Genomic DNA, 15,753 nt, shown 5'->3' with positions numbered 1-15,753 from the left:
TATTATGTAGATTTCACCTCCATTTCAATCTTCAGCTTCTCAGAAAACACACTCAAAAGTTTTCAGCAAGTTACAGTACTTGTTTGTCGTTGTAAAATAGGAGATTGACATGTGAGGTGACTCCATTTGTCGTATATAAAAGCCTTACCACATCTGCACGAAGGACAACAGTCTATTATTTGGTCACAGCGTAACTCAGTTCCATCTGGACAGTCAGGTACATCCATCTGAGAGCAGGACACATTCTTTTTCTGCACAAAAACCTCATCATTCACTCGGATGCACTCATTGATTATGCACCTATGGAAGGGTGATCGCCACTCTGTGCCAACCTGACAGGAAATTGTAAAAGGATTAAATATGGGCAGCAGTTTTTGTGCCACTGAACAAAGTGAAGGGCACCCCAATCAAAGTGCTAGTTTGCAAAATAAACATCTACTGCTTAGGGAACAATCTGTCACTCAATAGCTCTTCACAATCTGTGACAATCTGTCTTCTACTCGGTTTGGAGGGCATAGGATTTACAGAAGTGTCCCTAAGCAGGAAATGAAAGGAACAGTTGAAATATGGTGTGACGAAGAAAATTCATGCTTACATAGATTTAAATTTACATTTTCTCCTGGTAGCTGGTTGTGTTGCACCACTAAGCAGCCAAGCTGACCATCCTTCCACTGGAAACTACTGCAATTTAGCTTCACTAAGCCCAAGAAGGCCTTTAACAACAAGTTCTTGAGGAGAAAAAACTTCTCCTGAGAAGAAAAATGTAGGAGAGACCACATCTTGTGATATCCCCTGCTTGTTATATCACCAATGGGTCAGACAAGGCAGGTCATGGCAAGAGACAGCAGCACAGGCCAGAAAAAAATGCTACCTGAGTTCAGTGCTACCAGAGTTCATTACTCCTTTAAGGTGAGATGCTTCCACTTTTCATGCACTTTGAATGCACTTCAAGGATAATGATGGTTTGAACTAGGTGATCATTAATTTTACTTCCAAGTCAAACATCATTGCTTAGAAAGTTCCTGATTATCCTTCTCCTGTTTATTAGTTCATTATTTGCTCATGACAGAGGAGAAGAAAGAATACACAGCAATGACAACAAAGTATATGGATCTATAACCCCATTAACACAACAGAACCCAGTTATGATACATCATGTCAAAATAGGCCTTCTGAAGGCTTGATTTACATAGCAGAGTATAATACTGATCCACATTCAGAAATACCTTTGGAGAAATCAGGAAAGAAGCAGACTGCAAAATGATACATTTTTAAAAGGACAGCAGCAAACTGCCTTTGTAAAAGAAGTTATTTGAAAGTTAATACCAAATATATGAAAGCGCTGTATAACTATATGCACAGACATGCTGTAATGAATAACAAGGAAAAAAACAATGGGAGAAGGTCTTTTATTTTAAGCTCATTTAACTTACTGTTCCTTCCTTTCTTCACCAAATCCAAATTTCTGCATAACATTAAGTAATTTAATGCTACTAGGGATGACAAAGGTTTGCCAAGGCCAGTTAGTTGGATTAGGGACAGAATAAACTGAATAAACAGAAAAATTAAAACAAAAAAAAAGAGAGAAACCAATATTAGTTTAATTGTCCAAAGGAATAGAGCGTCTGCAACATATTCTGAATGGCTTGTTGCATGTACTTACTGGTCTTTTTGGAAAGGACAAAAATAAATAGTAAGAAGTAGAGAAAACACTGAAAATAAACTACTATTTTGAGTAAAGAAGAGGCATGCCTAGACAACCACAGCCTGAGCTGACATGCAGCCTTTATCTCCAGTTTAGATGTAATTCCTATTTCTATCCACATTCAGTTTCTGATATTTCGACTCATATAAAATAGGATATACTATTTGAACAGAACAGTAGAATTCGAGCAATTAAATATCCAATCTACACACTACCCACCATTAGGATAATTTAAACTGATTTAATACAATTATAGAAGTATAGTTTTCCATTAGCATTCTTTTGAGCTATCATTTGTGAAATTATTAATTTTCTAAAGAAAATTTTTTTTTTCCTTAGAGCTTTAAATGGGATGGGGGGACTATTTGCTTGTTAACTGAATGAAGTGAAAGAACAGGCCCAGTACCCACTGACTTTCAGCACTGCTTACCTTACAAGAAAAATAACTTTGTCGTCTTCTGTGGAATACAAAATAATGCCAGGGCACTTGTTTTAGAAGAGGAAAAGTCCTCCCTACTGTCACCTCACCTCATATAAACGAGGATCTGCATCACCCCGGGACCAGAACAGTTGCTCCTCACAGGCAGTTTTCTGGCAGCGTCCACAGCACTCCCCATCTTGGACAATATATTTATATCCCTGTGCGAGAAAAGGACTGATTAATCAAAAAAGAGAAGACAAATGAGAAGGAAAAAAATAAAAGAGCTGAAGATTTAATGTTAGCAACTTTTTAAGGAAAAAGTGAATCTTCTTTTTAAGGAAAAAAATCAAGTGCTTCTTATCTCCCATGAAGCTCTGGAAGACCAAAAATATCATTGAAACTTCTGACCCAGCACAGTGAATTAAATTCGTCTAAAGGAATTTGCATCCCAGTGACAAATTCAGGTTTGTTGACCTCTAAGGGCACAAGAGCAGCGTGCACAAGCCAACATGAAGACATATGACAGATGACTGAAAGCACTGATGTTTCGATTTATACCTGGAACATAAGGTCTTATATATATATATATATCGTATACCTGCTGCTTGGTCAACTCGTCAAATTTTCCTGGGCTAATAAAACATATAGTCCACTATAAAGATTTTAAAAACAACTCGAATGTTAGCTAGCTCATCTTTGCTTCTGCGCTTAGGAAAAAAGTTTTTTTAATGACATCTACTGGGCTTCACTTCATGACTCAGAGGACAAAACATACATGAGGAAAACCCTGGGCCAGGAAAATATTTGCAGAGAATTCTCTAAATCTCACATGTCCCAGTCTTGCCAAACCACGTGGATCCTGCACAACACTTGTAGACTCACAGATTGTGAACACTTAACTATCAATAAGGAAGGAGATTCTTCAGGTCAGATATGCACTTTCCTGAATGAAATCAGCCAGTACCATCAAGAACTATCTTAATTAATCTAAATATATCCCGAGAATTTTAGAAAGAGGCAAATGTATTTCTGGTGGTATCCAATATTTGTAGTTTAACTTCTCTTCTGACCAAATGTCATCTGGTAAGGGATGTATGTTGTCACTGTGTGGCTAGGCAGTCACTTATATTTTTGCTTTTATTCTCTTACTGCTTTTTCTGGAAACCTGAGCTGTATATTCCTCACTGTCTGTCCCCATAAATGCTAACCACAATAAGCAAGGACATTTGAATGCTCAGGGATTATGGACAAAAGATGTTAGACATAACTCTAAGGCATCACATTAAATTTCAGTATTTTTTTCATTCCACATTATGTAGAAGTGAAAAATGTTAAGTAAATATACTGAGTTATTTAATGGCAATATGAAAAATATATATATCATTTCTTTCCATTAACTATTGTATGGCCAAAGTTTCCTAATCTGTGACACTAGCAAGAATTGCTAGCTTTTAACCAATTCCTTTAACTTTTCTCAAATTCTTCTGCCAGCTTGTTGTACTGAATATCTGTCTCTTGCTGATTTATACCAATATAACAAATCAACTCATATTTCTGAGGGCTTTCAAAAATAGTAGATCATTTTAAGTTATGTGGCAGATAACTGAGCATAAGAAATGCCACAGCATGTCTGTAATTCTGTAATTGACAGAGCTGAACAATAGACAGACCTAAAAAAATAAAAAATAAATGAACTACAGCTAGAATTTGGTCATTTTAAACTTTGGGCATTGTGAGTACTTCTTATGCAAGTGATGTAAATCATAGACGGGGGTGGTTCATGGTGTGATTCTTCTATAACTGGAAAGTAAAATAAGGTTAATTCAGATTTTCTTGTCAGCAGAATCTAATCTTGAAACCCTAAAATAAATTCAGTAATACTCAGACACTCCTAGGTTTTGTTTCCAAGATAATTCACTGGTACAACATTTACTTCCTATATATAATTTTTTTCTTTCTCTAGACTACCAAGTTTCAAAGCATTTTATTTTCCATCAGTACTCTGCCGGCTAGTGCATAGTGCATAGTACATTAAATGTAACTTACCCGAGAACAGAATGTGTTACATATTTTGTCGTGACATTCCATCATCTGAAATCCTGTAATATCATCTCTCATACTAGTGCAAGAACATTCTTTGCAACCATTTTTCCAGGTTTTCCCAATGGGGTAGACAATGTTGTTGTGCACACAGACCTATCAAATGCAACAATTTATACATGAAAGAACATACTGCTACTTGTAAGTACTTGTGCTAAGTTCCAAAAGGCTGTTTATAAAAAAATTTAATCTCTCTTAGTACATTTTTACAGCAAATTGTAAAAGACGTGTATTTTTGTTAATTTTATCGACATAAAATCTGATGCACAAAGAACCAAAATGCTTTATATCTTTGAGGTACATATGATAAGAAAACAAAGCCTAGATTTCCTGAGTAGCAAGACATACTAACGCTATGTTAAGCTGGTATGAAAGGTTGCACCAGTGAACAGGTTTCACTGCCTCACTTCTGAGTAATCTTATATTAAGGATTAATGTAATGTAATAACTTAATAAAAGATTAGCAACATTAGGGGAAAAAAAGTATCATAGTGAACCTTTAACCAAGCCAGATACTAATTTGGAAAAATGAATTAAATTAGCAATATAGTTCACTTCATGTACAATAACTCTTCAGACAAAGGTTATCAAAATAAGAGACATCTGGGTCTAAGGTGATGTAAATATGTCAATAAAGTTAGTATATGATTTAAAATATAAAATTCTAAAATACAATAATTATACTAAGCTGGAAGTACACACCTGCTATCCAGAAACAAACCAAAAATTTCAAAAAGACCTCTAAAATTTTAAATATAGTATATATGGATTTGATACATATATATGTGGATATAACATTCATGTATATTTATAGATTATATATGTATAAATATATACTGTCATGTATCATCATCTCCATATCTCAAAATCAAAAAATAGAGTGATTACATCAGAATAAAATTACAGTATTATGTAACTAGAGTAGATTGCACGGGGTGCATTTTTCTCACACACAAAAATAATGCCTACATATCATTTTTAAGTAGTCTGTTTATCTATCTACAGACTGTATTTGGTGCTGTCACCTCACACATAAAGGAAAATCTTATCCTCGGACTTCTAATTCTCCTCCCTTACCATGTCTGGAACACAAGTAGTAGATATGCAGCCACAGTCATTGGTGAGAGATCTGGATAAATACCCAAGAGGACAGCTCACTGTTGAGTTACTGCAGCTGCAGGTACACTCATATTTGTCGCAGCAATCTGTCTTCAAAACAGTCAGCTCCCGATGGGGTGGGCAAAAAGGTCTTTGAACTAAACTACATGCTTCTCTGTTACAAGCTAGCAGAAGATTAAGCACATACAATTTCAGAGCATTGCAAATGAACAGGACAGTTTTAGGCAGCAAGGCACTAATTGCTTCTTCAAGTTACTACACACCAACTTAAAATAACTAGTAAGCAAAACAAGTATAAAAGACCCAGGTCCGACTGTATGGCAGATTCGGAAGAAGCTTCTAACTTCTCACATATTACAAAAATATTTTCAAAATAGTCACTAATTTCAGAGCACACATACAGTGTTCGCAGTTTCCTAAATTCAAACTTTTGAAAGTGACAAATCTTTTTTCCAGTTCTATGAGATCATTACATGGCCAATGGCTCCCAAATAAAAACATTCAGAGGGAAAATGCCATTAATAAAATACTTTTAGTGTTATTTAAATATAGTGCTCCAGTGTCAATCAGTGCTAAATAGATAACTATGTCTTACCACATGTATAATTTGGTCTGCATTCTCCAGGGTTGGTCAGAACAACCTGCAGGCCGAACTCACAGTCAGGGACCGGAGGCAAATCACAAGAAACTAGATCACAGACTAAGAAGAGTAATTGAGAGAGCGTTTAAAACCATTCTTGACTAGTTAAATTTCTACAAAAGATATAAGCATTCAGGAACATCCCCATTATGCTTGTTCTGTACACTCAATTTTTAATGTAATAAAGTTTTAATGTACTTCATGTTCATAAAGTCTAAGTTTCATAAAATAAAATAGTTAAATAAATAGTTTTCAATAAAATATTTTTCAATAAAAGTTCCATTCCTTTCTTCATCTCTTACAGAAGGGCAAAGTCAAGTTTGAAATTTCCTCAGTATTATTTATTTTTCCTTTCCAAGTTGTTCTGTGCGATGATAAATCAGTCATTCAGTGGTTTAAAAAAAAAATTGTATTGTGTTAAATGAAGATGCAGTCTGTATAGTTTTGAAGAATCTAATAAAAACCTGTACCAAGAAGATTCCAACAGCTTATGAGAACCTACCACAATCATACATAGGGCAGCATTGTTTGGGATCCCTGCGCAGACGAGGAACTTCACAGGGGCCACATTGCACAGCTAGAGAGAATAAAATAAGTTTAAGTAAGAACTAAAACAAATGTGTTTGAGACCAATTATATTCAGAGAGCTAAACTAACTTACTTTCTATAGTAGTGCAAGGTCGAAGAGTGCAGTTTACTTTTCTGTTATCAAGACATGTACAAATCTTGCAAGGCTCATCAGAGGGAATCCATGTTTCCATGTGCTTCAGGAAAAAAAATAAAAGACAAAAAAAACCAAACAAAAAACTGCATTGATTGTCAGAAAGAAATGCATATGTATTATGATCACTAGTGTACTAGTATATTAACAATGGGAGTAGGTAAGGGTGAGCAAAATTAATGAGGAAAACCTGAAGACTACATGAGGTTTCTCTAGTAACAGTAGGAAACTAAGAGGATCCATAACTCTGAAATAATTATAGTGTACAAATTTAGCTAAACATGTAATTAATGTGTGAATGAGATGAGAAATTACTTTTGTTTTATGCACAAAAAAAATCTCAGATGTTATGAATTTTAATCTAACGCCATTCACCAGAACCCCCTGGCTGTGACTTTCAAACCAATTTCTAATTCACTAAAGAGTCCATCCTTCAAATCCATATCTCTCCAATTTAGACATAAAGATGTTATGTGGGACTATGTCAAAGGTGTTTTACAACTCTACATAGACAACATCAATTGCTCTTCGCTGGTCCACCAGTGCCCTCACTCCATTGTAGAAGGACACCAGATTGGTCAGGGACATCTTCAGGTGAAGCCATCTCTGTTTTGCATGTGAAAATATTTCAGTAAGCTTTGCAAAAGTAATATTACATATAACAAGCAAGTGTTTTGGGCTAATGGTTAAATCGTCATTATTGAAAAAAGCCTGCTGAATGAAGTGTTCATCTTGCTAAAACTTGGCTTATTCCATTCCTCCTCTAGCCTCCCTTCACAGAAGATGTGTTTCCGGATGTATACAGTCTCAGTTGTGAGTTTTATATTTGTACCAGCCAGTTTCACACAGGAAAGCTTACAAGACTGACAGCTGTCATGACGAACAGAGCTAGTAAATAAAACGTCCAAAGGGAAAAGAAGTTAGACTTATAAGACAGATTTACTTGCAAAAGTATGAACACCAACCACTCGCAAGACAACAAGATAAGTATATAGCTACCTGATGGTATGTGCCATCTTCACTGATGCATTGTGTGCAAACTTCATCACCAACACAGCTGTCATTGAAAACCACCTGCCCGTTTGGACAGAAGCAGCCCTCTGTGGGATAATCTTTACAGACACTGAAACTGGTACTATTCTCACAGATCTTTATGCAGGCTTTGTGGCAGTGATCATATATCAAATATGTGGGACATTTCATTGCTGAGGAAGACAAAAAAAAACTTCTTAATCTAAAACGCAGATTTTCAACTCACACTTCTAGAATTCTCTTGAGATTTCTGAAAGGCAATATCAAATTGTCCTCTGCTGTCATTAACATCTTTGAAAATACATCTTTAAGAATAACAAAATCTGCAGTATAAAGTGTTTGAAAGCATATACTTAAGTTACAGTACACAGAAAGAACATCAAAAATCATCAAGCAAGTACTTTAGATTGATGAACTAACACAGCAAACTTACCAATGACGACACAATAGTTTGCATGAGCTGAACATCTTGCCTAACTTTGTTTTCAACACTGGATAATAGACATAAGAATTCAGAACCATCTTCACATGCATTACAAAAGCAACAATAACAGTTCAGGGTTAGGACATATCCATGACAGGCAACAGCACTGAATAAAAAGATTTTTATAAATTGATGGGCAGTCGTGTCCTCCCAAAAAGAAAAGAAACCTAATGAGCAGAAAAGGTTGATACTACAACACCAAATCTGTCGGGATACCTACATCTTATGAACTGAATTGCCATAAGTGGAGGAAAGTTGAACTCCCTTTGCTCAAGCCAATTAATTACGTTTTACTGATGAATTCATAGAAGTTAATTCATCAAAATCGTCAAACTAAACTAACTGATTGCAATTTGAGAAACATGTGGACACTGCTTCCATACTGTATACTCCTTTGATGCAATTCTGAGGATGCTAAAAACTTAATACTACTAAATAAGTAGTATTAAAATTGGCAACTTTTTGGCTATCCTGGTACATGTTGTGTAAGAAAGATGGAAATTTAAAGGCCACAGAGAGTTATTAAAGTATAAGCACATCATATTGGCAATATTCTACTGCTCTTTTCTAGGTCTACATTTCAGAGAGCTTTGTTTCCAAAAAGAATCAGTATACAACAGTAACAAGTTGTTCAGTACCCTATTCTAGAAAGGTATTAAAGATATTAACTGGAGATATGGGCCAATTTCATATCCTTGACTGTATATTCCATAATTCCTTCAATCTGATCTCAAACCAAAGCGAAATATTTAATGAGATTTTGCAGTATCATGCATTCACAGGATGCAAGGTTCCCAATTCTGAAGCAAAAAAACATCTGGGAAGAAAAGGGAAGGGAAAGAAGGCAATAAAAAAAATGACTGTAGTCACATATCTTCGAAAAATCAGATTAAAAATAAACCTGGGATATCAAGACACTATATGAAGGACTAGCTGGGAAAGAAAATGTATATAATGCTATGAGTATCTGTATTACTGTAAATTTGCTGCAGACAAAAAGCAGTATTCTATGATCACAGAATATGCCACCTCAAGAGTAATTTAATATACAATGTAGATTTTTTGGAGGATGTTTCATAATAGAGCTGTTAAGAAGGAAAAGAAAAAAAAAGGCCATAAGAAATGGAAGACATGGCAGAAATCCTTAGGTCTGTAAGAATTGTGATGAGAAAGTATACAAAACAACTGGATGAATTTAGCGCTAGCACTTCTCTGTGCATTTGCAAGGACTTGCTATATGTTCTTCGAATAACACTTAAACTCCTCTCTTTCAACAAAGTAGAAAAATATAGACAAAAGGGAGAATCATATTTGCAAACTAAGTTAAGGATAGCTTGAGAAGTGAAGTTAGCATACCTTGGAAAAAAAATACCATAGTGTTTAAGTAAGCACAATAGAAGCTTAAAAATCAACCAAAACCAAACACATAACCAAAAGACTACTACTCATAAAAATATGTGCATCAACAAAATTCAGAAAAATCTAATTTTGTGCAACAACCACGAAAATAAAATAAAAAAAACAATAACAAAAAAAAGAAAAACCAGTTACAGGCCAAGAAGGAATTCCACCAGCACAAGTTATTAGCCTTCCTGCGTGTCTGTACCAAAGCAACTATGTCTGCAACTAAAATTGTCTGGCAGCAGTTTTAACAATTAAAACATGACCCCATGACAGCTCAGTGACTGTGAAGTCAGACACTATCATATAGCTGCATTTTTATTTCATAGGTTATTCCTTCAGCCTTCGGTAATGGCCCTACATTTCACTAGCTGACATGTTACTAAAAGACATTTTTTCTAGAATACGCAACTTAGTAGGTTATGAGCCAGCTACCAGATTTCTTATATCACTTACACATGAAAACTTGATCTGCCTCATGACAAGATATTAAAAAAGTAATATTGCACTAAATCAGGCAGTTTCTGTACCAGTTTTAGTATATGGAAAACCCCTTACGACAGAACTCAGGTGTTCTCCAGTCTATGCAGATCCCATTTTCTCTGCAGATGTGAGCATAAGAAGTTAACATCTCACAGGCTTCTTCCTCATAGCAGCTACTTTCTTCACAGGCATCATAGAACATGTCTGGTGGTATTATCCTATGGCATGCTGAAAACCGATCAGAGAGCAGAAGATGGCAATGGCTGGTGGCATGCTCAGAGCAATCATCTTCTTTGCGGATTTCACAGACCTTCCCCATCTCTGTCAATGTCCAGTCTTGAATAAATTCATCACTGTTAGCAGTAACAGTGCCATCACGTAACATGAAATCATTGGCATGATTCTGGTCACACACTCCTAGGAGAGTGAGTAAAAGGAAAGAAATAATCTGAATATAGTCAGTTGTCAACAATTAATAAGATAACAATTAAAAGATAACAATTAAAACATGAAAGATGCCTAGTATTGATGTTTTCAAGGTCTTACTGGGAGTAAATGTGCTACAACGCTGACTGCCATAGCAGCAAAAAAAATACAGATCAGTGATGTGCCAACAGCAGACTGGCTGGGTCAGAGAGTTTGCAAGGCTGCACAAATTTCACCATTATTAATAGCTGAAATTCAGGTAGGAAGCTGTTGAAGTCCCTAACTTTCAAACTTACCACAAAGCCCTTGTGTTTCTGAGGAAAAGCTCTTTGGATTAAGTTTAAGAATAAATTCGTTGTTTCTTGGAGTAAATGTGAGATTATGACAAAGACGGGATAACTTGATTTCATGCATTATTGCTCCGTAGACAGTGACTTCAAACAAACTACTAGAGTAGGGAACAAGAATGCTTTCACCATCAACAGTCACCTGTATTTAAAAAGGCAAAATGATCACATCAATTGTGACAGTTAAGAGCAATCCAGACAGTTAATCCATAGTTGAATCATATTTTGACAAAATCTGGTCATAAGAGTCAATTTTACAAGCTGAAAACTTCTACTGAGTGTAAAAATGCACAGAAATCTCTTACATTCTGTGCGTTACATGAACAACTTCTTCATTATCTTTCCATATAAGTGCATTCCTTCAGCATAACAGATACACAGACACTGACCTAATGCCAAGCTAAAACGCAGCATTCAGACCATCACCATTGCTGTGACTCCATAGAAAGTCAAGTCTATCCAGTACCATAGCAAATTGCTTAGAAGTCTTTTGGTTAATCCTATTTTACTGCATGAGTTAGATGAGATCAGCTTTTACATCTGAAGAATTCAGACTGCAAATGTCTTGTACATCACTTGAACACTTCTCTGTTTATAAAATAAATGCAATACATAACTCTTATCTGGCCTTTTTTCTGAGGCTGGGATCCACCAGCAAACAAAGCAAGAATGAACTCCTTAACTCTTCAGGTAGCCAAAGTCTTATGTAGGTTTTAAAAAATAGGCTGCTCTCCTACTCATTGATTGATAATATTTCACAGAAAACCTCTATCAACAAAGGAAAATCAGAGCATAGTATGTCTTAATTTCTGCCATTCTTGCAGAAGAGTCTGGGAAACATTGTCACCAAAACATAATGGGAAAAACAAGAAGAGAAACATGACTGGCTGGCTATTATGTGAATGTAGAACACATTAGGAAGTTTAAATGAGGCATTTGCTTAAACAACTAAGAATAGGCTGCAAGAGGAGCAGAAAACAGATAAGGGACACAAATCTGTCCTCCTAACCTAAAACTCCACAGAATGAGCAGAGAATGCACAGGTGACTTCATTATATTTTGCTTACTGTCATGTTACTGAAGAGCTGAATGGAGACACCATAATGATTCACTTCAATAGAGTCCATACAGTTCATCTTTGGTATTGTTCTGCATGGTCCTTCATGGAGAACAACTTCAACATCATGTTTCTTATCCCGAAACAAGGTGTAAGAGCAATTGCTGATGAGCTTAAAATTTAGCCCATCAAAAGTGACAATATGTCTAGATGAACTTCCCATACAGATGCCTGTAAATCAACAAAAAATGCCATTTGAACATTTGCTTTCTTTCAAATAAGAATATTTCTTGACAACTACAGGCATGTAAATTTAATAAATAACTTTAATCATAATAATGATGGATTTATAATAAATTATTTAAGTATTATTGTCTGGACAAATTTTTACTACTAAAATAGAATGAAGCTCCCTCACATTAAATGTGATCTGCTAATAAATCCAATTAGAAAAATAAAAGCAAGGATAATGTATTTCCTATTTTTAGAAAGACTGAAATCATACTTGATTGTCTCATTATTATGACATTGCATTTTATTCCATATTCATTTCAAATACAACACTATTTCATTTTATCAAATGTCATAAATGCATTCAAAGATATATATATATATATATTTTTCAGATGGAAAACAGGGGAAAAGAGAAGCAAAATAATGAATGCATTATCAACTAATAGCCAACTGATGGTTTAGTGCTGTAGCCAGTAGAATATAAACATTATCCTTCTTCACAAACATTTAAATATAGTCCATAATTCTCAAGAGGCATGAGTCACACACTGCAAATCATGCTGCTGTAATATTTTAAACTACTTCAGCAAGAAAGCATCTTTGTGGTGTAACTTGCTCCTAATTCTTTCAGTTCAGTTTAAGACATAATAAAAACAGTTTTCCAAACACTTTCTCTTTGCAAAAGCATTTGCCAATATTCCAGGGATCATATATAGTAGATATTTTTGCAAGAAAAGTAACTTTTTTCTTCTAAAGTTATGAAAGTAATTAAATAAGAAGACAAGAAACAAGAAAAAGAATGGTGATTAAAAAATAGAGCTTTTCAATTTCTTACGTTACTGTTTATTCAGGTACAGAGAGAATATTTAAATTACTTATGTTTATAAATGAAGAGTCATTTTAGCCTTATCTTGTAAATTTCAGTAGGGTTTTAGTATCAGTTTTGGACAAGCAATATTTCTCGTTACTTTAAAAGGAAAATGAATGTTTCAATACACTTAAAAAGAAAAGTGAAGGTGAACAAGACCATGGAACCTGAAGCATTGCATCTGAGGGAACGGAAGGAACTGGTTGATGTAGTTGCTAAGCAGCTGTCCATCATGTTTGAGAAACTGTCAATTTTGTGAAGTTCCTACTGATTGGAAAAGGGGAAACATAAATCCCATTTCTAATAAGGGAGAAAAAGGAAGAATCAACTACACATCAGTCAGCAAGATCATGGAGCAGATCCTCATACAAACCACACTAAGGTACATGAAAATCATGGAGGTTATTGATGAACAGCCAGCACTGCTTCACTTAACAGCAAATAATGTCTAACTAGTTTGGTGCTCTTCTTCTATGAGTTTACAGCATTGATGCATTAGGGAAGAGCAAGCAATGCCATCTATCTATTGTGCCAAGTGTTTGACACTATCACACGACAACCTTGTCTCTAAAGTGGAGAGACATGGAACTTAGGAATGGACCTTTTGGTGGATAAGGAATTAGCCAGATGGTCACACTCAAAGAGTTGCGTTCAACTGCTTGATAATCAGGAGGAAACCAAAGGCAAATGGTGTCCCTCATGAGCTGGTATTAGGTCTGGCACTATTTAAAATTCTTCTTGGTGATATGGACAGTCGGACTGAGTGCATCCTCAGAGAGTTTGATGATGTTTCATTGTGCAGTGTCATGGTTTTATGATGTTTTTTATCAGTATTCCACATCATAACATCATGTAGAGCATTGGGAGTTAAAGCGTTAGATGCTCCTGTTCCACAGACTGTCAGTAATTCCAGGTACCTCGTTCTCAGAAGAGAAAAACTACATATCACAGAAGAGTTTCACTGTTCCATTTCCATTTTCCATTTAGAGGGAAAGATAATACTGTTCACAAGTCACAAGACATTCCTCTTTTCTTTCTCCTCACCTACATTGTGTGCTTCCTAACTGTCTTGCCTTCAGCTTTGGAGCAAGGCTTTTGTTTTTTTGGATGATGTCTCTCTCTATTTATTAGCTTCAATTCCAATTATATTGTATTATATTTTCTTATATTGCATTTCAGTATCATAAGCAGTAAATTAACTTTCGTCCTGAGATTGTTGCCACTGTTTTGTTTTTAGGCCCTCTCCCTACCCTTTCACATTTTCCCTCTCCCCCTTTACCAGGGTGTGTGTTTCCCTGCTCCATTAGTCATGGAAATGGACTGAACTGGCCCATAAACCATTGACATGCAGTCAATACACAGGATGGAAGAGATACCATATAGAAGCATCTGAGTAGGCTGGAGAGAGCCTGCGTGAACTTCATAACATTCATCAAGACCAAGGGCTTTATGTGGATCTGTGCAATTCCAAGCATGATTACAGTCTCAGAATGGATTGAGAGCAGCCCCAAGGAGAAGGATCTTGGTGTACTGGTGGCTGGACATTTGTTAAATGTTCACTCACAGCCCAGAAAGTCAGTCATAATGAGCCCTCCACTGCTCTGCTCTTATGAGATCCCATGTGGAGTACTAAGCTTGAATGTGTGCTCACAACATAAGGTCATGGACTTGTTGAGAGCTGATACATGGAAGGGCCATGAAGATTATAAGAGGGATGGAGCATCTCTCCTGTGAAGACAGGCAGAGAAAGTTGGTATTACTTAATCTTGGGAGGAATAGTCTCCGGGGAGACCTTATTAAGGCTTTGCAGTACCTAAATGTTTACTTACAAGAAAAACAGAAAGAATTTCTTGATCAGGGAGTGATTGAGTATCAATGGGACAAGGATTATCAGTTTTAAACTAAAAAAACCCGGAAGATTTATATTAGACATCAGTGAAGAATTTCTTCACAGTGAGGACAGTGAGGCACTGGAACCAAGTTGCCCGAGAAGCTGAGGATGTCTGATCCCTAGTAGTATTCGAGGCTAGGTTTGGATGGCACCCAGTGCATCTTGATCTAGTAGACAGTGTCCCTGCCCATTGCAGAAGAGTTGTAAATAGAAGGTCCAGAAGGTACCTTCCAAACCATATCATTACATAGTTATATCTCAAGTGAACTACAGACCTCTTCATAACAACTGAATAATGACTGGAATGGCAGTTCTAATTTCAAACTTGCAGAAATTATTTAAGCTGACACGATTTCAATGCCAAGAGTAATGCTTTCATATTGGTATTAACACACATGGGATCAAGAAGATGATGACAGATGTAGGTTCTTTGGGAAGGTATCACTAAGACTTAAAACATTATAAAATATTTTAGACGTTTCAACTAAAAACTTTCTTTTTTTAGTATTTATATCAAACATTTACGTTTCTGAATAAGACAATGAACCAGGAACAGACAACTGACCTGCAGAGGATGCTAAATTGAGATTATGCATTATAAAGAGGAAGTCTATCTATTCTGATATATTCTGAGGGTTTTGATTTACTTTATACAGTAATCCCATGAGTTGAGAAAAAATTCCAATTTTAAGAATTATGTTGAATTATGTGATTCTCTAAGTACCATCAAGGCCAGGGAAATTCAATAAACCAGAAAGATTCAGGCTCTGAACGGGCTGAAAATGTTATAGGAAGCACCCATAGGTTCCAGTCTGATATTTTTA

The 15,753-nt window shown here is 35.7% G+C and overlaps 1 protein-coding gene across 4 annotated transcripts in view; it reads right to left on the bottom strand.

Annotated features, from left to right (window-relative positions):
* The window catches only part of VWF (von Willebrand factor), a 115,122-nt gene that overhangs the window by 14,247 nt on the left and 85,122 nt on the right, over nucleotides 1-15,753 (bottom strand). For 3 of the 4 annotated variants that reach the window (XM_065742304.1, XM_065742308.1, XM_065742307.1), the window contains 11 exons: nucleotides 11,947-12,167; nucleotides 10,829-11,021; nucleotides 10,182-10,523; nucleotides 7,706-7,911; nucleotides 6,647-6,749; nucleotides 6,488-6,562; nucleotides 5,941-6,045; nucleotides 5,304-5,509; nucleotides 4,173-4,322; nucleotides 2,234-2,344; nucleotides 149-332 (listed from right to left, as the gene is read on the bottom strand). In XM_065742304.1, coding sequence (XP_065598376.1) covers nucleotides 149-332; nucleotides 2,234-2,344; nucleotides 4,173-4,322; nucleotides 5,304-5,509; nucleotides 5,941-6,045; nucleotides 6,488-6,562; nucleotides 6,647-6,749; nucleotides 7,706-7,911; nucleotides 10,182-10,523; nucleotides 10,829-11,021; nucleotides 11,947-12,167 — 1,896 coding nt within the window. The remainder of the gene's footprint in view (nucleotides 1-148; nucleotides 333-2,233; nucleotides 2,345-4,172; nucleotides 4,323-5,303; nucleotides 5,510-5,940; nucleotides 6,046-6,487; nucleotides 6,563-6,646; nucleotides 6,750-7,705; nucleotides 7,912-10,181; nucleotides 10,524-10,828; nucleotides 11,022-11,946; nucleotides 12,168-15,753) is intronic. The other variant, XM_065742306.1, reaches the window with a different exon arrangement.

Source organism: Cyrtonyx montezumae, unplaced genomic scaffold (assembly GCF_038088225.1).
Source record: "Cyrtonyx montezumae isolate F1298 unplaced genomic scaffold, pur_monq_1.0 scaffold_3, whole genome shotgun sequence".
NCBI classification, from domain to species: domain Eukaryota; kingdom Metazoa; phylum Chordata; class Aves; order Galliformes; family Odontophoridae; genus Cyrtonyx; species Cyrtonyx montezumae.
Note: the sequence above shows the minus strand (reverse complement) of the source record. Positions and strands in the feature narration are given on the sequence as shown.